This window comes from Haliotis rufescens, unplaced genomic scaffold (assembly GCF_023055435.1).
Source record: "Haliotis rufescens isolate VD_foot unplaced genomic scaffold, xgHalRufe1.0.p SCAF_54, whole genome shotgun sequence".
NCBI lineage: Eukaryota > Metazoa > Mollusca > Gastropoda > Lepetellida > Haliotidae > Haliotis > Haliotis rufescens.
The window spans coordinates 1,805,902-1,830,070 of record NW_025964268.1 but is presented as its reverse complement, the minus strand read 5'-3'; the positions used below and the strand labels follow the sequence as shown (position 1 = coordinate 1,830,070).

Genomic DNA, 24,169 nt, shown 5'->3' with positions numbered 1-24,169 from the left:
TATGCTGCGGAATGGCTTTAGGCTTACTGTCGAGGGTTGGTCATCAAGATAGATCGGAGTTTGAGTCCTACTTTGACAACAGGGCAGAATTGCATCCCTTAGGCCATCCTCCATGATCGAGTATATTATTTCTCTATTCCAGTTCAAGAAATAGCCTAGACCCATTCGCCACCATAGATGTGTATCGGAAAAAACGTCACATCCACCATCCTCCTATCTCTAACTTAGCATACAATCTCCCGCGCTCATGAGGTGTAATCGGTTTAACGTTGCGTTCAAGATAATTGCACTTATATAGCGACGTGCGTGCGTGCGTGCGTGCGTGCGTGCGTGCGTGCGTGTACCCCTCCGAACTAGTTGTGTTTTAGTGCCAACTGACATACCGTGTGTCAGTTTAATATAGATACTCCTCTCAGACCGAGTATACTGACTCCGAAACGACCAGTCCTTACTAAGTTTCATCCTCTTAAAGAACACCAGGCAGGGTAACAACGAGTACCAGCATGTAACATCTTTTGGTATGACGCGGGTGCATTTTAATGAAAGCATAAATCATAACCGTAGGCGACTAAGTGATGAGCTCCTTGACATGCTGATTACGTCATCATATCCAGACGACATGAGACGTTGTTCGTAATATCGATCACTGGCTCGTCTGGTCCAGACTCGTTTATTTACAGGCTGTTGTGATATAGCATGAATATACAACTAATGCGGCATTATACAACTAATAAACAAAAAAAGCAGTACCACAAAAGACAATTACGCTACTAGGCCTTTTGTCATTATTAGTGTCATCTGAATGATATCTTGTGTGGCTAACGTCATTCTCACCATTTGACACCTCCAAGTGTAGACTTGCTGTTACAATGATGAATAAGTTACCCCACGAAACTACCCCCTGACAACGCTTGCGTGTAGATCAGCCATTCTCTCTGCAGAGTTTATCGCTGAGCCATGAATGAAATATCGTCATATAGCGCTACTGGTGAACTGGTTACCTTCTTAGTGCTGCTCAGAATGAGATGTTATCGCTCTACGTTCCTCACTACCCCAAGTCGACTTTGATGTTCGCGACAAAGCAGATTTGTTCCCAGCTGACCCGACATGACCCGACGTCTCGTGTGTCTCGCTACTTGTCGCCACAGGTGTATGTAGGGCCCGGTCAATATACAATGTATTGTACAGCCGGTGTTCATAAAGCCCTTATCTTAATGTCACTTACCCCAGTCTGTGGGCCGTCTGGGGATATGTACTCCTTAACCCCTAGCTGTGTTATAAACCTTCTATAAACATTTCATAGACATATACGTACATAGTATAGACATGTGGGATGTAATGAAGCTCAAACTGTTTTCAGAACTACAGATTGTATTATACACACATATCCTTGTATTATCAACATTATGTACACTTCAGATACCGATCGTAGATATGTATAAAGTGCCATTTTGATTTTATGTTATCTGACTTAGATTCTATTTGTTTTCTTTAACCTTATGCTATCCGTTCTCTGATCTCTATTTACTTGAAAGCTTGTTTGACAGAAAGTTGGTAAAAAACTCCATTGTCATTTTATGGACCGGCTCAGTGCTACGTGTTTGATACACATGTAGATGTACACTATATGAAGCAAAAGTCGTGTTAAAATGCGAATGAAACCAATTCACTTGCGATTTTAATCTCAGTGTTAAAGTGTACGATTTGAGTGGATATATACGCTTAATATATTATATATACATTTATAACGAACACGCTTACAACAAACTGGCGGATATAACGAACTGTGTTTTTTGTCCCGGACAATTGCTATGTATATGCTGTATATATGCTTATAACGAACAACGGTTTTAACGAACTAAAATTAGTGGTCCCTTTGAGTTCGTTATAACCATAGTTTACTGTTATATAGATATGCATAATTGTTTGAACGTTTCACCTTAAACATATACAATATAAACACGTAAAACAATAATAATTAAACAAAGATCACTTATTATCCCAAATTGGCTTTTCACATCATATTTCAATAACACACCTTGGAAATATATCGTGTATCGTTATAACCGAGGTCGGGCAATTCCCGAATTGAGACTAAGAACATAATTTATGATTCTAAAAGTAACATACAACATTTTATTTAAATTCAGGATGTAAACGTGCGGAAGAGCAACGACGTCGCCATCACCATGGAAAACCGAAAAATATGAATAAAAAGAAACACGGAAAGAACAAAAAGAAGAGGAGAAGAAAGAACCGACAACGCAAGGAAAAATCCAAGATGGCCGCCGTATCACTGGAAGACATGTTTCAATCAGAGGACGTATTAGCGGATCACCATGAACGAGCGTCATACGACCAGTACTATGCCGGGTTTGGTAGGGGTTTCGACCGTCTACAAAGGCCACCTGAAGCTGACAGACTGGTTAGTGATTTAGCGGTGTTCAGCTTTACATGGTTATGTATTCAGGCTACTGTTTCCACTGCTATAAAGGTCATAGGCCCAGTTCCAGAAAACGTTCCTTGTTCTTCTTCGATGATAGTGAGATCTTGAACTCTTTAACATTCATTGACATTGACTCACGAGAGACGTCACGCTAAGATTGCTTTTTGGAACCGGTCCGGTCCGCGGTGACATGCCGCATTTTCAAGTTCTTCTTTACAACTTGGAGAACTGACCCCTTTATAAGCCTTGTTAAATCACACAGCAGCATTTCCGTTTGATGAAGACATCGACATTGGAAATTACTTATTTTTAGGTTTACAAAAGCGCTTTGCTTCTTGGAAAAACAATTATAGCCGTTTGAAGCGACCTTGAAATAACAAACCTGGGTGTATTGTTTGGAGAACAACTAGTCCAATTTGCACATGTATACTTGACACTAGGCCTTCTCAAACAAGAAATAGGTTTTGACAGTAAAATGAGGAATATAAATAACTCCCGCCCATGGACTTTTGCATTTATTTCACATTACACCTCTTCTAAATGTCAAAAGGCCACCGTAGCTGAAACTTTGCAAAGATAATCCCACAAGGCTTTACAATAGTAATAGAATTCCCATCCGAATTTGAACATGGCCATTTTTCAAATGTCATTTAGGCCCATTCCTCCACCAAGTCTGCGGGTTTGGATTAAAAATTGTCTGTGCTTTCAATTTGTAGCAATAGCAACACATTATGACTAATTTATTATGTTCTTTTGCCCTGCCCCGACCTTTGACCTTCAATTACTCTTATGGCACCTATCTAGTAGGACGTGTATGTTTCTGAGCCGAGTTATAGCGTCCTCATAGTTCCAATACGCGTGCTTAGCATGGCAGCCACAGCAACCATATTGAAATGTTCTTTGTTCTCAAACAAACCCTTTATTTATGTAGCAACGTCTAATTCAATATTCAACGAATATGCCTTGTGTCGAAACGTAATCTTTGATGTAAACACATTGTAACATGTTCCAGTTTTATGACCAAACAAAGGTGCCAATCATGTTAATAATATAATGATCCACATCCATAAAAAGCAGGTAGGATTTCCTATTCATGGATGTTTGAATAATTGTGTACACTTTCTCTGTTCGAGTGAATGGCTGTATTTCCTATAAACAAAAACTATTGAAACACGCATGACACAGAATGTTGAACGTGCAGTGGTTGTTATCCGTCGGGTGAGCTACAGAGCCTTAGAGCAAGTTTCACATTTATTTTCAGTTTTCCATGTACCTACCCCTACTCTTAGTTTGCAATTATTGATATTTTTTGTCATTAACAATCTTGTTTCATCAGGAACGACGACTCCACCCCAGCATGGGGACTTCTACCCATCACCTCGTGTCCTCCATCGACCGGGTCATTATGGCCTTGAAGTCGAACATTCAACAGGCAAGTTTTTCACCCCTCATATAATCCGCTTATGTTGTTGTGTTGCGCAAATCCCCCCAACCAGTGTCGTACAAGGTTAAGTGCTTAATGCGTCAATCGTTGACGCAGCTCCCAGGCGTAAGTCGTCCTTGTAAGTAATCACATTACATTAGATGGGTTGGATCTGGTCACTCCAGCGTGAGCCATTCTCATCGATAAGATCCCCGTGAACATCTGGGTCACTGTGTCCCCTCAAGCTCATCCTGACCCGAAATCACTATTATTGATGAAGATTACAAAATAATACTTTGGATACAATTGTTTTCACACGACATCGACATATATCGAATGTGAGCGGATGGAGGGCGAGTGGAATAATGCTTTCCAGCTATGAGACTTTTCCAGCCGCTTCATACATTTAAAAATGTCATGCACAAATTTAAGTTGTACCGCTGGGACAAATACAATCAAACGCTGTTGTGTCGAACTTTAGTGTGTCGAACTTAAGTTTGTCTCGAAGTATTTATCTTGGTCCTTTTAACCTAGACACAACGTTGTTTGACTGTACGTTACAATGGGATATTTTGCCTTTTTCACCCTGAACTTATAAAAGCCACACCGAAATCCTATTTAGGCCTATTTGCTGTAAAGATATTTTAAACCGAAGGAGCAAATATCTAGTCAAATGTAAATATCGAATATTCTAACTGACCCGTAAAGCTTGTCAACAGACAATTGCAGGGATTACTACCTTAAAGATGGTTAATGTTGTGTGTTCTAGAGAAGCTGTACAGTGTGCATTTACTTATCGCAAGTATAGATTCCATGGCATGGTGGGTTAATAAAGTATATAGTACTAATATATGTATATGCAATAAACATGCAAGCAGTGACTACTGAGAATACTTGCGTCCTACTGACTATGTCCCTGGTTCATCTTTCAGATGCATGACACCTACGACTTCGCCTTCAACAGTACACGCTATACTATCATGATGGGCGTGAGGCACGAACTCCAGAACATTGCTAAGGCAAATGACATGGTGTATGGTGAGTTCACTATAGCTTCACACGTCTCTTTGTCTTAAATTCAACCCGCAATCGCCTCGGAAGAGCAGCATAATATGGCCTGTTTATTGTCTGGTCTTTCCCTCGGCATCCCAGGACACGGAGGCCTTTCCAGCTGATGGAACAGTGGTTTCCTTATTTGGTAGTGGTCAGATGCCTTCACTGTTTTGATTGGTGTTTGCCTGGAAGCGGTGAACTCAGATTCCACCCATGGTCACAAATCGTTGCAATGATCTTTCTGGGTCAGCTTAAAACAGAACTAGATTATGACGAGACATGTGCATGGTGCGTTTTTATCTGTATTCAGATGTCAGAAGCATTGCAACCCATCGAGCCTATCTTTTCTTTATTGCTAAAGTTTCTGCGATAACGAACTGTACTCTGGAACAACTTCAAACAGAGCTAGATTATCACGAGACATGTTGTGTCTTTTACTCATGTCGGCATGGAGGGCTTTGGTGTCATGGAAGCCATTCTCTGCAAGTACTTGGTCACTGTACGTTCAAGTTTGTACACCTGCTTATTCTACTGACTCGTCACAACGAAACAATTTGCTCAATTGACTGAAGTTTCTGTGGGTATACATCTATGTCATTATGTAATGTCCTCAACAAAGGATTTCACTATTACTCAATTGCTTCTACGTGAGGCTCAGCCAAGTGTTCCGAATGGATATGAACCCGGAAACATGATATCACCCCCTCGGAACCATGTTTCAATTTTACTTTTATGTGTTGTCTTGTTTGAGGCAATTTGAGCCATAATTTGAATTAAAATCCAAATTATTATAATAAAATTATTATTATAAAATGAAAATGGTTCCAGTGTATATTTTGACCAATGTTACGATTAGCGATCCACTGCAGTCTATGAGCACGCTACCATTACATATACTCTTGCTTGTAGTCACCTTAACATATATAACCTAACACTCGTGCGTTTGTGTCAAATGTAGGAGCTAGGATATACTCGTGGCACAAAGATCACCGTGTTGACGGGGCCCTATGACAATATCCCCGACTATGTATCAACACAGTGCTACCGAGTAATCAGATTTCAGGCAGTATAGAGTCTGAGACGCATTGTTTATTATACATATAGATTAATCTTCTTCTTTTTCAGATGTCGTCATGGATATATCCCTCCTCACGAAAGACATATACATGCGTGCGCATAAGCGGGGAGATACCCGACCAAGGACGTACCGAAAACAAGAAATGCCAAAATTCAAGTCTTTTAGACAGGATTTGGATTCGGTGCAGAACGCTCAGCGACTGTCTAAAGTCCAATTTGATCAGGCTCAACATATGGTCGAGTAAGTACATATATGTTTTCGTAGACACGTTCATATTTTCCTTCTTGTAGTTTAGAAATCCCCGTGACTATTGAGTCACAAATACTCGCGATTTTGTTCAAGTTTCGTCAATATCAGCGATGGACCAGCTGTCAGTACACCAGGTTTTATCTTTGGTTGCTTTATGGCTTAGGTCATGACAAGTATTGGTGTAAGCGATTTTAACGGCAATGAGTGGTAAAAGGCGACCGGGTGACGCCAGTGGTAGGTATGGATATTTCACGGGTTGTGGTAAAAGGCGACCGGATGACGTCAGTGATGGGTATGGATATTTCACGGGTAGTGGTAAAAGGCGACCGGGTGACGCCAGTGGTAGGTATGGATATTTCACGGGTTGTGGTAAAAGGCGACCGGATGACGTCAGTGATGGGTATGTATATGTCACGGGCAGTGGTAAAAGGCGACCAGATGACGTCAGTGAAGGGTATGGATATTTCACGGGTAGTGGTAAAAGGCGACCGGGTGACGTCAGTGGTAGGAATGGATATTTCACGGGTTGTGGTAAAAGGCGACCGAATGACGCCAGTGGTAGGTATGGATATTTCACACGTAGTGGTAAAAGGCGACCGAATGACGTCAGTGGTAGGTATGGATATTTCACGGGTAGTGGTAAAAGGCGACCGAATGACGTCAGTGGTAGGTATGGATATTTCACGGGTTGTGGTAAAAGGCGACCGGATGACGTCAGTGATGGGTATGGATATTTCACGGGTTGTGGTAAAAGGCGACCGGATGACGTCAGTGATGGGTATGGATATTTCACGGGCAGTGGTAAAAGGCGACCAGATGACGTCAGTGAAGGGTATGGATATTTCACGGGTAGTGGTAAAAGGCGACCGAGTGACGTCAGTGGTAGGAATGGATATTTCACGGGTTGTGGTAAAAGGCGACCGAATGACGCCAGTGGTAGGTATGGACATTTCACGGGTAGTGGTAAAAGGCGACCGAATGACGTCAGTGGTAGGTATGGATATTTCACGGGTAGTGGTAAAAGGCGACCGGGTGACGTCAGTGGTAGGTATGGATATTTCACGGGTTGTGGTAAAAGGCGACCGAATGACGTCAGTGGTAGGTATGGATATTTCACGGTTGGTGGTAAAAGGCGACCGAATGACGCCAGTGGTAGGTATGGATATTTCACGAGTAGTGGTAAAAGGCGACCGAATGACGTCAGTGGTAGGTATGGATATTTCACGGGTAGTGGTAAAAGGCGACCGAAAGACGTCAGTGGTAGGTATGGATATTTCACGGGTAGTGGTAAAAGGCGACCGGGTGACGTCAGTGGTAGGTATGGATATTTCACGGGTAGTGGTAAAAGGCGACCGAATGACGTCAGTGGTAGGTATGGATATTTCACGGGTAGTGGTAAAAGGCGACCGGGTGACGCCAGTGGTAGGTATGGATATTTCACGGGTTGTGGTAAAAGGCGACCGGATGACGTCAGTGATGGGTATGTATATGTCACGGGCAGTGGTAAAAGGCGACCAGATGACGTCAGTGAAGGGTATGGATATTTCACGGGTAGTGGTAAAAGGCGACCGGGTGACGTCAGTGGTAGGAATGGATATTTCACGGGTTGTGGTAAAAGGCGACCGAATGACGCCAGTGGTAGGTATGGATATTTCACACGTAGTGGTAAAAGGCGACCGAATGACGTCAGTGGTAGGTATGGATATTTCACGGGTAGTGGTAAAAGGCGACCGAATGACGTCAGTGGTAGGTATGGATATTTCACGGGTTGTGGTAAAAGGCGACCGGATGACGTCAGTGATGGGTATGGATATTTCACGGGTTGTGGTAAAAGGCGACCGGATGACGTCAGTGATGGGTATGGATATTTCACGGGCAGTGGTAAAAGGCGACCAGATGACGTCAGTGAAGGGTATGGATATTTCACGGGTAGTGGTAAAAGGCGACCGAGTGACGTCAGTGGTAGGAATGGATATTTCACGGGTTGTGGTAAAAGGCGACCGAATGACGCCAGTGGTAGGTATGGACATTTCACGGGTAGTGGTAAAAGGCGACCGAATGACGTCAGTGGTAGGTATGGATATTTCACGGGTAGTGGTAAAAGGCGACCGGGTGACGTCAGTGGTAGGTATGGATATTTCACGGGTTGTGGTAAAAGGCGACCGAATGACGTCAGTGGTAGGTATGGATATTTCACGGTTGGTGGTAAAAGGCGACCGAATGACGCCAGTGGTAGGTATGGATATTTCACGAGTAGTGGTAAAAGGCGACCGAATGACGTCAGTGGTAGGTATGGATATTTCACGGGTAGTGGTAAAAGGCGACCGAAAGACGTCAGTGGTAGGTATGGATATTTCACGGGTAGTGGTAAAAGGCGACCGGGTGACGTCAGTGGTAGGTATGGATATTTCACGGGTAGTGGTAAAAGGCGACCGAATGACGTCAGTGGTAGGTATGGATATTTCACGGGTAGTGGTAAAAGGCGACCGGGTGACGTCAGTGGTAGGTATGGAAATTTCACGGGTTGTGGTAAAAGGCGACCGGATGACGTCAGTGATGGGTATGGATATTTCACGGGCAGTGGTAAAAGGCGACCAGATGACGTCAGTGAAGGGTATGGATATTTCACGGGTAGTGGTAAAAGGCGACCGAATGACGTCAGTGGTAGGAATGGATATTTCACGGGTAGTGGTAAAAGGCGACCGAATGACGTCAATGGTAGGTATGGATATTTCACGGGTAGTGGTAAAAGGCGACCGAAAGACGTCAGTGGTAGGTATGGATATTTCACGGGTAGTGGTAAAAGGCGACCGGGTGACGTCAGTGGTAGGTATGGATATTTCACGGGTAGTGGTAAAAGGCGACCGAATGACGTCAGTGGTAGGTATGGATATTTCACGGGTAGTGGTAAAAGGCGACCGAATGACGTCAGTGGTAGGTATGGATATTTCACGGGTTGTGGTAAAAGGCGACCGGATGACGTCAGTGATGGGTATGGATATTTCACGGGTTGTGGTAAAAGGCGACCGGATGACGTCAGTGATGGGTATGGATATTTCACGGGCAGTGGTAAAAGGCGACCAGATGACGTCAGTGAAGGGTATGGATATTTCACGGGGAGTGGTAAAAGGCGACCGAGTGACGTCAGTGGTAGGAATGGATATTTCACGGGTTGTGGTAAAAGGCGACCGAATGACGCCAGTGGTAGGTATGGATATTTCACGGGTAGTGGTAAAAGGCGACCGAATGACGTCAGTGGTAGGTATGGATATTTCACGGGTAGTGGTAAAAGGCGACCGGGTGACGTCAGTGGTAGGTATGGATATTTCACGGGTTGTGGTAAAAGGCGACCGAATGACGTCAGTGGTAGGTATGGATATTTCACGGTTGGTGGTAAAAGGCGACCGAATGACGCCAGTGGTAGGTATGGATATTTCACGGGTAGTGGTAAAAGGCGACCGAATGACGTCAGTGGTAGGTATGGATATTTCACGGGTAGTGGTAAAAGGCGACCGAAAGACGTCAGTGGTAGGTATGGATATTTCACGGGTAGTGGTGAAAGGCGACCGAATGACGCCAGTGGTAGGTATGGATATTTCACGGGTAGTGGTAAAAGGCGACCGAAAGACGTCAGTGGTAGGTATGGATATTTCACGGGTAGTGGTAAAAGGCGACCGGGTGACGTCAGTGGTAGGTATGGATATTTCACGGGTAGTGGTAAAAGGCGACCGAATGACGTCAGTGGTAGGTATGGATATTTCACGGGTAGTGGTAAAAGGCGACCGGGTGACGTCAGTGGTAGGTATGGATATTTCACGGGTAGTGGTAAAAGGCGACCGGATGACGTCAGTGATGGGTATGGATATTTCACGGGCAGTGGTAAAAGGCGACCAGATGACGTCAGTGAAGGGTATGGATATTTCACGGGTAGTGGTAAAAGGCGACCGAATGACGTCAGTGGTAGGAATGGATATTTCACGGGTAGTGGTAAAAGGCGACCGAATGACGTCAGTGGTAGGTATGGATATTTCACGGGTAGTGGTAAAAGGCGACCGAAAGACGTCAGTGGTAGGTATGGATATTTCACGGGTAGTGGTAAAAGGCGACCGGGTGACGTCAGTGGTAGGTATGGAAATTTCACGGGTTGTGGTAAAAGGCGACCGGATGACGTCAGTGATGGGTATGGATATTTCACGGGCAGTGGTAAAAGGCGACCAGATGACGTCAGTGAAGGGTATGGATATTTCACGGGTAGTGGTAAAAGGCGACCGAATGACGTCAGTGGTAGGAATGGATATTTCACGGGTAGTGGTAAAAGGCGACCGAATGACGTCAGTGGTAGGTATGGATATTTCACGGGTAGTGGTAAAAGGCGACCGAAAGACGTCAGTGGTAGGTATGGATATTTCACGGGTAGTGGTAAAAGGCGACCGGGTGACGTCAGTGGTAGGTATGGATATTTCACGGGTAGTGGTAAAAGGCGACCGAATGACGTCAGTGGTAGGTATGGATATTTCACTGGTTGTGGTAAAAGGCGACCGAATGACGTCAGTTGTAGGTATGGATATTTCACGGTTGGTGGTAAAAGGCGACCGGGTGACGCCAGTGGTAGGTATGGATATTTCACGGGTAGTGGTAAAAGGCGACCGGGTGACGTCAGTGGTAGGTATGGATATTTCACGGGTTGTGGTAAAAGGCGACCGGATGACGTCAGTGGTAGGTATGGATATTTCACAGATTGTGATAAAAGGCGACCGAATAACGTCAGTCGTGGGTGGGATTTTCACGGGTTGTGTAAATGCGACCGGGTTTTGTGTTGCCTTCGTGGCAAGCTATGTCGTTAGTAGACCAGGGCCTCGTTTCACAAAGCGAACAGCGCTACGACTATCGTACGTCTATTATCGTACTAAGTATGGGAGTAACGATAACCTCAGCACTACGATCGTTTTATGGAATGCAACCCAGGGCTGACAGTTTTCGTAGGTGTTATTTCTGTTTATGCAACCATCCAAGAAGATAAAGGGATCGAGCACGTGTTTTCATTCGCTTTGCACGTTGATAAGTCTATGAACGGGCACCTGTTTTGCAGCGAGTGTGAGAAGCAGACCTCCTACGTGCTGCAGTTGGAGGAGATCCTAGCTGACAACACCAACGAGCGAGAGCTGGCCGACCTGGTCCGCCATGTCAACATGACGGTCTGGAAGCTTCAGGCCGAGTTCGATACCGCCATGGTGGCAAGGAAGCTTGGCAGGTTCTCGGTAAGAACTGGCGTTTCCCGAAAGAATCTCTCCCCAAAGTACCAGAGAAATGTTTTTGTTTTACTGCAGGAATAAAATAACATAGTTTACTTATTTATTTTCTCTTTTGCCCTGAGTCAAAATGTTCTCCCAGTATGAAGATTCATTGGGTATATTATCGATGCAGTTTCCAGTTGCTGACGTCTAAAGAGATTCAACATTTAATTTTGTACCGGTATGCTTTTTCAGCTGACAAATGGGGCGACGGCTAGAGACGACATCATAGTGGCGTCCAACTTGGTCAGGAAGGCAAAAGAAGAGCTGAGAGTGGCGGCTGCCACGTCAAGGGTATGGTCTCCAGATTCGTTCTTAGGCCACATGAATCATTAACGTGTGATCAGTTGGGGCAGTGGGTTAGCCTAGTGGTTATGGCGTTCGGCATGAAGTCAAAGGATTCACTTCTGACATATTGCTTGTGTCTTCTCAAAATTCATTGTCCAAAGCCAGTATTTGGTCCTCAGTACCCCATGTTCGCCCCAAAAGCCAACGAACCCGGGTATTTGTTGGTTAGAACGCTTGAGGTGACTGACTGGTGTCATCCACAATACCAGGCATATTCATGCTATCAATTTGTTGTTTGTCTGGCTTTGTATTACAGTTCGTCTATTTCTGCATATTGCTTGCTAAGGCGTAAAACAGCATTCAATCACTTGCGAATATCACGACAACTCAAGCATCGTAGGCGGAGTCGTCTCCGGAAACCTGGCCATGAATAACTGCAATATTGCTGATCCCTCACTGTGATTTTTTGTTTTTTCTTCAGGGTAACAGGATTGCTGCTGGAGATCTGAAAAGACAGAGGGGTGGAGGCATAAATCCTTTGGCGCCCGTGTCATTTACCGACAGGAGACCACACCGAAGGTCAAGGTCAAGGCCGAGAAGAGCATCCACCACATACATCACTGCCGCAGAAAGGGATCGACTTCGACCAATCATTAACCGAGCTGTCAGTTATGCCAATAAGTTGGAACGGCAAGCGAACAACATCGCCAGGTAATACGCCTAAAACTGGGCTGGGTGGAAGGTGGAATCCTCGTTCATACAGAACAAAAACCAAGGAATGACATCTTAGGCCATAGTAGTGGTATGCAGTGAAACCCCGTTAATCCAGACGGGAAATTATGGTTAATCCAGAAATCACTATCACCCGGAATACATAGGTTTCCAACAAACAAGATAACTATAGTGTTCCTTAAATGTGCGGAGACTGGTTCACAAACCGTAAACACATAGACTAAAGAATGTGGGTCCGTGTGGTCCGGGTTAGAATAGATCCCTAGTAATCTATGCTTGTCATAAGAGGCATCGTAGCGGATCCGGTGACTTGGCTAATTGCGTGTCATCGTATCACAACGTTGCGGGACGATGCTTCATCACTGGTTTGTCTGGTTACAACCGGCAGTAATACAGCTGAAATATTGCTGAAATATTGCTGACTGCAGCGTTAAGCACAAACATAAGTTGTTTACAACCAGCATCATTTGTTAGTAATATGTGAGTATTAATATAATCTTTAATGATAAAGACTGATTGATTACCATAATTACGATTCGGAAGTGATGTCACAATTTCCATTCCTCTTATCAGTAACTTCGCACAAAGTTTCTCTCGTCTATGAGTGTATTCAGTGGACGACTATTTATAGAATCGGGATCAAAACGAGACTGTTGACTCCAGTTGGTCCATGGTATTATGGAGATATAATGCATTGAATAATCTAGGCTGATTATCAATCTGATTATGCATTATCTTATGGAAGATGTCTATTCTAGGTTGATGAACCCGTTGATAAGACAGGCCAAGAATGTTGGGCGGGGAGGAGGGGGCGTGCCATATCGCCTGCAGGCGTCCCTACTGGCAGATAGACTCATCGCACATGTAAAGGTATAGTCTGACAAACATACGCACGGGACTAATATTGATATTCTGGTGGGGGGTCGGTAGTCTGTGAATTCATTTTTGCCCAACAAAAAAAATGTTCGTTGGACATGGTGGATGACTTAAAAAATGGTTGTGGCAATAACAAATACAAACTATCTCGATTTCTCCAAATCTCATTAAAATCAGATCTTAGTACTCGCTACGGCTAAAGAAAGATATGAGGACACCCCATTACCGATCACGTCAGAACGACATTTCGCGTACTTTAACCGACCAATAAAATGATTTATAACAAGAAGTCGACATAACCCAATCAGAAAGCAGCATTTCAAATTGCCACCTTACATTCCAGACAACACTTTAAAAAATATTTTGACAAAGTTCTCGATTCAAAATTTGAAAACTGAACAAAAGAACACTTTAGAAGGTCCAATAGATGACCTAGATTGAAGCGCTGTATTTCGTACGGGCTACGCAAAGTATCTTCCGTTAAAATGTTTATCGCATTGAAGCGAGAGATAAACGATAATTTTGACGGATTCAGTCGTTTGGAATACCCCGTGCTAACCTTTACGAGGTTGCATGATTAGAAAGCACATCCCGAATGTCACTTTCCTGATCTGGTAAGCGACGCTCTGATTGGTCGGAAGAAAGGTCGTTCTGACGTCACCCTTAATGGGATGTCAGATCTTTGTTTAGTGGTAGCGATTTTAAGGAGACTGAATTTCTACTTATATACTGTATGTCAGTGACCGGGATGACGTTTATAACAACATTGTCAACCATCGTCACAAACTGTCTCAGCCTAGTCATTGTTGGATACCGATTTGGTGGGACCCAGTTAGTCAGTTTTCAACATTCGATGTTGAATTATATTAATACAAGAGTAACTGTCAAGTTCAGGTATATTTTGAGGGGAAATGTCAACGTGTATACGCGTTAATATGTTCCGTTTCGTCAATTTCAGCAAATCCACACTGTGTTAGATGGCATACGATTAGCTATCAATGACGAAGACGAACTACGCCGACGCTGCGAGGAGCTTGAAATGGGTTCAGGCGATGACAGTGACGTCACCCCCATCGACTGTGACGACTACGTCGACGTGGGGAGTGCACTCGAAACAGCTTTTACGTCAACCGACCCGGATGGTTCAGATTTTGTATTTGACGAAGACAAACTTCCCAAAAGAATACCAGACAAGGCTTTGAAAAACTTTGGTAATTTCCAGCATTACAGTCGTAGATTATAATCTTTTATTTCACCCAAATGTTATGAAGTAATGCAGAAAAAACATGTTCCAATTATTTGCAGATCTGGTTTCTTTGTTCAACTGTAACAAAATTATTATCGATATGTTATTTGATACGAATAAAATATATTTATGCGAAAACGATAGCTAACATTTTGCAAAGATTGTATCTAATTATTTTTGAAATCCTATCCGAAACCGTTTCTTCCCATGATCTCATCAATTGTTTCCTTTCTGAATAAATGGATGGGAAATCAGTTACGTCTGTCGGCCTCTGTGATGGTTTTACCTTTTGAAATGTAGGATTGGTTACCGATTGACCCTACACTTTAAGGGATTTAAGTTTGATAGGCATGAAATTTGAAAATTCAGTCAGATTGCAAGGAATCCATCGTTGATTTTCTGTTTAATATTAGAACTAAATTGAAACTTTATGGGTGTGGAAATTCATTGAATTTGGGAAAAAATCCGAGAAAACTGCAATTATTTTGTAAAGAACAACCTGGTTGAGCTTAGGTTTGAAGTATGGGAGTAATGTCTTTTACTATTTTTGGTTAAGACGAATAAACCACTCGAAGAAAGCATAGATTCTTTCTAACTGCACTGTCATTTATATTATGTCAGTTTTTTTCGGATTATTTGCACTCCAGAACCGCATTATTCTCGGATCGTTTTCTCCATGTCCTTATTCTGCGCCTTAATATCAGGTCAGCCGCATGGTCTCCTTGATTTAAGTTTCAGACTAGAACCTGTATTGTATTTCACGTTTGAGTTATTGTGATGTTTGTATAGGCTTGAACATGGTTGGGCATTTTAATCTAAATACCATTACGAGTTGTAGTGGTTAAAAAGTATATTTCAACATGTGTTTTCTGTTTAAGGTGATAAGTTGCGGGTGCATATTGTTCAACTGGGTCAAAAAGGGGACGTTACTCTCATCAAATCACAAGTGGCAAGGAACAAATCAAGAGGTGAGTTTTGCATTTTGTTTCTAATGCATTCTTGTCACAGACCGACCAGAAATTCAAACAAATTAATAAAACGTATGACAGTTTGAATGGTTAACGAATGGTAACCGAAATGGTCAGGTTTCCTCCTAAAAGTGTCTTTTTGCCAACCTTTTTATTAGTTCACCTTCAATTTCCAGCCTTTTCTACAAGGTGGAATGTTGCTCAGGTCAATCTCCAATCCACAAGGAGATTTGTGGACGATGCCAAGCAGTTTCTGTCTGATTGGGACAGAGAAAGGCCAAACATTGATCGGATTTCGGAACGGATAAAAGATGTTCACGACAGGGTGGACCTGGTCTACAATATGACCCAGAGCAAGACATTCCAGGCTGTGCTGAAAGCGGAACGAAAAGTGGCAGAGGTCAAGGGTGGCGGGGGGTCAGGTGACGCCAGTAATCGGGGAAGCGGAGGAAGTGGTGGAAGTGAAAGCCAAGATTTTGCTGCAGCCATTGAAGCCAGTAGGTTTTAAATTAAATTGTAAAATAACTTACGCTCAAATGTTGCCACAAATTAGGAAAATATCTCAGTAATTGATCACAACTCACGGCTCTCCTTTTGCCGGCCTGTTTACACTGCTGAATACACAGCAAATACTGTGAGGTGAGATGAAGTGGGGTTTAACGTCGAGATTATTGGGACATCCCATTAAGATTGCAACATGCATGTACGCGCGTGTGTCTACTAGCATTAATCCGGACTTATGTCGGCTATATAGAGCTAGCTCTCATGAGATACCATTCTGAGATGTTAACATCGGTAGCCAATTTAGGTGCATTGTACTGACTCCGAGCCGACCAATATTTGCTTTTTCCCCTTCATGCACAGCACCAGGCAGGTAATAACATGTATCATTTTTAACGTATTGTGGTTCGACGCGGCCGGAGAACGAACTCCCCACCCTTCTCTGATCAGACGCTCTATCCACTACAGTATCGGGGACCTGGATCGTTCACTTAAATGACTGTGCGTTAAGATACCCCGATTAGGTGGGTCGTTGCTCGGGTTTTCAGCTACCAGTTTGCCTGGCTTGTTTCGCCAGCCTTGATATACCAGGAATATTGCTGACTGCCGCATTTAACATCCTCCCCTGACTCATTCTGGTACTTTTTGCCTAATGTGAGAACTCGAGAACAACCTATACCTGTCTTGCATTTAGCATTGATTCTTCAAATATTTCTCGTCCACCAAAGTGACTTCCGTTTAAAGTCGCCTTGTATTCATTACGATGCCTTGTACACAGCGGGTAAAGCACAAACCAACATGCGGTCCATGCTGACCTTAACCCGGCTGAGCCCATCAATGGTGGCCGGAGTGGATCTGACTGTCGGCCAGATACAAGCCAACATCTCTAGTCTCAGGAACAAGGTGGAGAAGGCGAGGATGATGCTCGCGTCTATACAGGTACGCTATACAAAGGAACTATGTTTGGTGACCAATGCCACTCTGGATTGATGGCATCAGATTGCCTGGGGGTCCTGGCCATTGACCTCGCAAAAATAACCATACATGTGTAACCTGCATGTCTCCCAGAGCCTAGAGATCAATTAACAAATGAATCCAAATCGTGTCTGGATTGCCTCAACCCTAGGCTGTATTTGAGCTTATTTCTGGGCTCCACCTCGATTTTATTTTGGAGATAAATCTCTTTTTAAATAAGATAACTATATTTCCGGGACTGTAACTCTGGAGTCTTTCTGAATCTTTCTGATATCTGGTGTGTTGCGTGTGTGTGTGTTTGTAATTTATCGAGATGTATATGAAACATTGTTTTTTATGATTCAAAATTGTGCTCGCTACATTAACTGTTAACTACGGGCAGTTTAGACTAAATTGGCAACAGAATAAACTGTTTTATTTGATTGAAATACGCTTTGCTTATTCCAATACACCATCAACATCATTCATGTCGATATCAGATGAGCATCAACAAGCAAGACGAGGATTATCTCCCCCTGCCCCTTGCGGCTTCTGACGACTCTCTGACCCTGCGCACATCTGTCGAAGTTTGTATCAGACCGGAAGTTGCCGACGGACCAATCCTGTTGTTGTCTGGGAACAATTCGGTGAGAACAAGGAACTTGTTTATGGTGGCAATGATTTGTATAGTTCTGTCCTATCCTCGGTGGTCTTGAGAAAGGTTGAACGTTCGATGGAACTGAATTTCAGTTATGGAACGGGAACTCAGCACAATGGGTGGGGGTACGAGCATGATGCTGATAAACTAAACTAACAGTCGTAGCAAATCAGGGATTCGAACCGATTACTATAGCTTATTATAGCACTTTGTGTCATGGGGGACACCGCCACCATGATATAGCTTTGTTTTTTATAGTGGCTTGGAACAACAATCAATAAATGAATTAATAACTAACCCAACCCCGCAGAGCTTCGTCTACCCGAGGCAAAGACTATAAAAATCCAGTTTCCACCCTTGCCGAATTAGGCTGGAATTATCAAACTTATATTTTGGCTGGACTAACGAGTCTTGGCATAGTCCAATCAAAATCGCGTAACGAAATCTACATCCGGTTCATAATCAACATAGCGACTGCCGTACATATTTCCGCCGATTGCAGAATTTGCAGAGCATGTGTACCGTCAACTGGGCGTCGACAGATATATTTAAAATATCTCATGTTTTTTAATCAAGGTGCACAAGTGATTTGATGCGCTTCGCGAGGTAAGCCCCGTTTCTATCACAATGAGGACCTTGATTATCGATCAGATCTTCTTGACGGGGCGCAGCCATTTTATTTGAAACAAACAGGTGATATGAGAGGTAAAATCTGATTGGTCAATAGGAGGGTCATAGAAGGGGCATGACTCGTAAAAGCCCCAGATGAGGCCCACAAATTCCAACCTAGTTTGACAAGGGCGGAAACAAGACTTTTACAGTCCCTTGCCTTAGAAAGATGGAAGAGCTTCAGCTAGCAATGCTACCAGGCATTGTTGGTTATCGGTTCGAAATACGGTGAAGTGACTGGTTGGAAATAAAAACCCGAGAGTAGCAGAGATCGGGTGAGGAAAACCGAGAGGGAAGCAGCCTTAGAAAACTCATGTGACGTCATCTATTGTTCACCGTATAATGACCTCTGATGATGCTTATTTGGGCTTTGTCTGTGCTGGCCTCCTCCCCTTTGTTTATGACAAACTGTATGATAACCCATACCTCCACTGAAATAGGTTTTTGCAAATACAATAACCAGTTTCTTCTCTGCGTATCCTGTTTTTCTACCCTTGGGTTTCACAATCCCAAACCAGACCTGGAACTCGTCTTTCTCCTTTACTAATGCACCAAATAACTCACTCAGTGGCCTTTCTCGGAGATAAATCATTGTCAATTTTAGGAGTCGTACGGCCTCAGCATGTCGAGCAACTCCTTGAAGATGACCGTCTACGACAAGGAGGGCTATGAGACCGGCGACGTCGACAGCACGATTTCCCTCGAGAAGGACAAGTGGTATAACGTGCTGATACAGAGGTGGGGACGCAGTGTTACAACCTCATTATTGCATGTACTTGTCTGGCTGCTAGTAGCTGAACGAATGCTGGTGCGGCGTTGACCTCACACTCGTCTTTTGACATTTTATCGGAACTAATTCTTCTCAACACGTACTGTAAGATCATGACAACGTAGCGTTTTCAGGACGTTTTGGTATCTTTTTAACACTTTAGCAACTAACTCAGGACCACAGAGATACTTGGTGTGTTTTCACACACAGTATGGCAGATGTTTCCGTCAGTAGTCCAATACATTAAACTACTTTCAAAATAATGAAAAACAACTCTTGTAAGTCCAACATAGTTAACAGTCGTCAATTTTCTTTAAAATGTTCTGACATCTAATCAAAATTGCATTTCTAATGCTATCGGAATGGAAATGTTCAAAGAATATTATAGTTAGACTTGTCGAATAGGAACAACCTGTGAAAATGATTAAAATACTCACACTGGTGTCACTTATGCTGCTAAATGCTTCTCAAGGAATGGTCAGAATGTGGCACTGATGGTTCGGTCTGAAGGAAGTGACGACCCCGACGTTGTGGAAGACAGCATGGACATGTCGTACGGTCAACCTCCGCCTCTAGCCGCCTACGTGGGAGGTGCACCTGACACTGTGCCCGTACGTAGGCCTATGTTCATAAAAATGATATATTAATGCATTCACGCAACTAACTTGCATGGTGCCGGTATAGTGCCGGTTTGTTATATAGCCTGTGCTATTTCTGCTTGTGTTGTATCCCTATTCTTCTGATGCTGTATCCCTATCCTACTATGTTGTATCCCTACCTTACTGTGTTGTATCCCTATCCTACTATATAGTATCCCTATCCTACGGTGTTGTATCTCTATCCTACCATGTTGTATCCCTATCCTACTAGTGTGTTGTATCCCTATCCTACTGTGCTGTATCCCTATCCTACTGTGCTGTATCCCTATCCTACCATGTTGTATCCCTATCCTACTGTGTTGTATCCCTATCCTACTATGTTGTATCCCTATCCTTCTATGTTGTATCTCTCTCTTAGTGTGTTGTATCCCTATTCTACTATGTTGTATCCCTATCCTACTGTGTTGTATCCCTACCCTACTGTGTTGTATTCCTACCCAACTGTTGTTTCCCTATCTTACTATGTTGTATCCCTATCCTACTATGTTGTGACCCTATCCCAAATGTGTTGTATCCCTATCCTACTGTGTTGTATCCCTATCCTTCTATGTTGTATCCCTATCCTACTGTGCTGTTTCCCTTGCCTACTAGTGTGATGTATCCCTATCCTTCTATGTTGTATCCCTATCTTACTAGTGTGTTGTATCCCTATCCTAGTGTGCTGTATCCCTATCCTACTGTGTTGTATCCCTATTCTACTATGTTGTATCCCTATCCTAGTGTGTTGTATTCCTATCCTAATGTGTTGTATCCCTATCCTTCTATGTTGTATCCCTATCCTACTAGTGTGTTGTATTCCTATCCTAATGTGTTGTATCCCTATCCTACTATGTTGTATCCCTATCCTAGTGTGTTGTATTCCTATCCTAATGTGATTTATCCCTATCCTTCTATGTTGTATCCCTATCCTACTAGTGTGTTGTATCCCTATCCTACTGTGTTGTATCCCTATCCTAGTGTGTTGTATCCCTATCCTACTATGTTGTATCCCTATCCTAGTGTGCTGTATCCCTATCCTAGTGTGTTGTATCCCTATCCTACTATGTTGTATCCCTATCCTAGTGTGTTGTATCCCTATCCTAATGTGTTGTATCCCTATCCTACTATGTTGTATCCCTATCCTAGTGTGTTGTATCCCTATCCTAATGTGTTGTATCCCTATCCTAATGTGTTGTATCCCTATCCAAATGTGTTGTATCCCTATCCTAATTTGTTGTATTCCTATCCTAGTGTGTTGTATCCCTATCCTAGTGTGTTGTATCCCTATCCTAGTGTGTTGTATCCCTATCCTAGTGTGTTGTATCCCTATCCTAGTGTGTTGTATTCCTATCCTAGTGTGTTGTATCCCTATCCTAGTGTGTTGTATCCCTATCATAATGTGTTGTATCCCTATCCTAGTGTGTTGTATTCCTATCCTAGTGTGTTGTATCCCTATCCTAGTGTGTTGTATTCCTATCCTAATGTGTTGTATCCCTATCCTACTGTGCTGTATCCCTATCCTAGTGTGTTGTATCCCTATCCTACTAGTGTGTTGTATCCCTATCCTAGTGTGTTGTTTCCCTATCCTAGTGGGTTGTATCCCTATCCTACTAGTGTGTTGTATCCCAATCCTACTAGTGTGTTGTATCCCTATCCTACTAATGTGTTGTATCCCTATCCTACTAGTGTGTTGTTTCCCTATCCTACTAGTGTGTTGTATCCCTATCCTACTAATGTGTTGTATCCCTATCCTACTAATGTGTTGTATTCCTATCCTACTAATGTGTTGTATCTCTATCCTACTAGTGTGTTGTATCCCTATCCTACTAGTGTGTTGTATCCCTATCCTACTAGTGTGTTGTATCCCTATCCTACTAATGTGTTGTATCCCTATCCTACTAGTGTGTTGTATCCCTATCCTAGTGTGTTGTATCCCTATCCTAGTGTGTTGTATCCCTATCCTACCATGTTGTATCCCTATCCTAGTGTGCTGTATCCCTATCCTACTGTGCTGTATCCCTATTCTACTATGTTGTATCCCTATTCTACTGTGTTGTATCCCTATCCTACTATGTTGTATTCCTATCCTAATTTGTTGTATCCCTATCCTACTGTGCTGTATCCCTATTCTACTATGTTGTATCCCTATTCTACTGTGTTGTATCCCTATCCTACTATGTTGTATTCCTATCCTAATTTGTTGTATCCCTATCCTACTGTGCTGTATCCCTATTCTACTGTGCTGTATCCCTATTCTACTATGTTGTACTCCTATCCTAATTTGTTGTATCCCTATCCTACTGTGCTGTATCCCTATTCTACTATGTTGTATCCCTATCCTACTGTGCTGTATCCCTATTCTACTATGTTGTATTCCTATCCTAATTTGTTGTATCCCTATCCTACTGTGCTGTATCCCTATTCTACTATGTTGTATCCCTATCCTACTGTGCTGTATCCCTATTCTACTATGTTGTATTCCTATCCTAATTTGTTGTATCCCTATCCTACTGTGCTGTATCCCTATTCTACTATGTTGTATCCCTATCCTACTGTGCTTTATCCCTATTCTACTATGTTGTATCCCTATGCTCCCTGTTTGCAGATGTCTCTGTCCAGTGACGTGTGGAAAGGCTGTGTGGGCGGATTGAGGGTGAACGGTCGTTCGGTGGGCCTCCTACAGAAGACCAGCGACGGTAAAGTGCCAGCTCCATGCACGTCTAGCTGGTGAGTAGCTGTAGTAGCGATCCCTACCAAAAATAACGAATATCATACAAAGTTGAAATATAATTTGTGTTTTATAATTTATTGAATACTTTCATAAAGCAGTAGTAATAGTAAAGAAAATTTAATCTTCTAAGAAATATACGGTGTACAACTTAACTAACGCTGGTACAATAAACCGTGAACTCCCCACAGCTCCCCGTCGCTGCAGCCTCCCTCCATGGTGTTCGAGGGTGACGGGTACGCCCACTACCCGGTCCACACAGCGCAGCTGAGGTACCCCACCAGATCCGTCTACTTTGAGTTCAGAACGAGACAGAAGGACGCGTTCCTTATGACAGTCGTGAAGAGAGTAAGTTGGATCTTTGATCTTTATTTTATTTTTTTTTAAAATCATCTGGTTGGCATGCATTGCATCTGTTTCAGGAAACTGACTTGTTCCTGACTCGATATTTTCTAATGCATTATCGATGAGCTCTACTTTATTACATGGGTATGAGTGAGTAGTGTTATGTCCCATTTACCAATATCATGTCAATATCACGGGGGTGGGATACCAGAAATGAACTCACTCATTATGACGATAATGGTTATAAAATGGTTTATCTGAATAAAGATACTAATACGACATGGAATAAACTGTTGTAAACGCAATACGCTAATGACTCCAATGAGGGTAGATAATTCCATCGATTGGTCACACACTTTGCGTTTCCTGCATGAAACATCGGAGATACTCCAATTTCTCAGGCGATCGTTAGCCTTGAAACACAATTATCTCCCCTTGGTGAGAGATGAATTTAATCGTTGGTACAATCACTGCCTTGTATTAAATTTTACGCAACCATTTGTAATAATGGTTGTATGCAGGTAAACTCTTCTCCGATTAAAACACAACTCCACATTTATGACGTGTTCGAAGCACTGTGTGGTTGATCAGAACCAGGTAGACAACAATGCTTATGTCACAATTGTCATGGCAGGGCTTCCAGCTTCGAGCTCAACTACAGGACGGGGCGCTGGTTATAGAGACTACAACCCCATCAGAAGCAGTGGTTCTTACAGAAGACAAAAACAAATATAGTGATGGGCTGTTCCACACGCTTAAGGTAGGTCTATACCACAGGTGGACAAGAATGCATCGACCGCCACAATACTTTACGTAGGGATGACCGCTAGTTTGTATTTGTTGTCAAACCTACAATAGAAGGTGTTAGTGTATATGTTATTGCGTTTTGCGCACTACAGAAATTTCACCCTGTACTCATTTCGTTCATAAGAAGCATTTGAAGTAATGTCGGAATTATGTTTTTAATAGTGCTATATTTCTGTTACTTTTTGCTTATCAGTGTATAATTCGGTGTAATGACATCGACTAGAGACGATGTCATGCAGGCATGAGCCTTCTGTGTTTATGTCCACAGATCGGATACAGAGACAGCAAGACGTATCCAGAGATTGATGGCAAAGAAGGCCTGTTCTCCATAGAGCGGACGCGCCCCGAGAGGATACAGACGCCGACCAAGGGTATCCTCGTCGGGGGGATGCTGCCAGAACACCGAGAGAGAATGGGGAACAGGTTCAGGTAAAAACCCAATTAGCAGAA

At 43.1% G+C, this 24,169-nt stretch overlaps 1 protein-coding gene across 1 annotated transcript in view; it reads left to right on the top strand.

Annotated features, from left to right (window-relative positions):
* The window catches only part of LOC124138462, a 58,573-nt gene that overhangs the window by 21,912 nt on the left and 12,492 nt on the right, over positions 1–24,169 (top strand). The window contains exons 2-20 of the mRNA XM_046505098.2: positions 2,151–2,425; positions 3,783–3,878; positions 4,802–4,907; positions 6,048–6,240; positions 11,339–11,507; positions 11,736–11,834; positions 12,310–12,539; positions 13,319–13,430; positions 14,395–14,647; positions 15,561–15,650; positions 15,827–16,147; positions 16,930–17,090; positions 17,606–17,752; positions 19,037–19,170; positions 19,674–19,812; positions 22,445–22,566; positions 22,759–22,915; positions 23,547–23,672; positions 23,988–24,148. Of these exons, the coding sequence (XP_046361054.2) occupies positions 2,151–2,425; positions 3,783–3,878; positions 4,802–4,907; positions 6,048–6,240; positions 11,339–11,507; positions 11,736–11,834; positions 12,310–12,539; positions 13,319–13,430; positions 14,395–14,647; positions 15,561–15,650; positions 15,827–16,147; positions 16,930–17,090; positions 17,606–17,752; positions 19,037–19,170; positions 19,674–19,812; positions 22,445–22,566; positions 22,759–22,915; positions 23,547–23,672; positions 23,988–24,148 (3,091 nt within the window). The remainder of the gene's footprint in view (positions 1–2,150; positions 2,426–3,782; positions 3,879–4,801; positions 4,908–6,047; positions 6,241–11,338; positions 11,508–11,735; positions 11,835–12,309; positions 12,540–13,318; positions 13,431–14,394; positions 14,648–15,560; positions 15,651–15,826; positions 16,148–16,929; positions 17,091–17,605; positions 17,753–19,036; positions 19,171–19,673; positions 19,813–22,444; positions 22,567–22,758; positions 22,916–23,546; positions 23,673–23,987; positions 24,149–24,169) is intronic.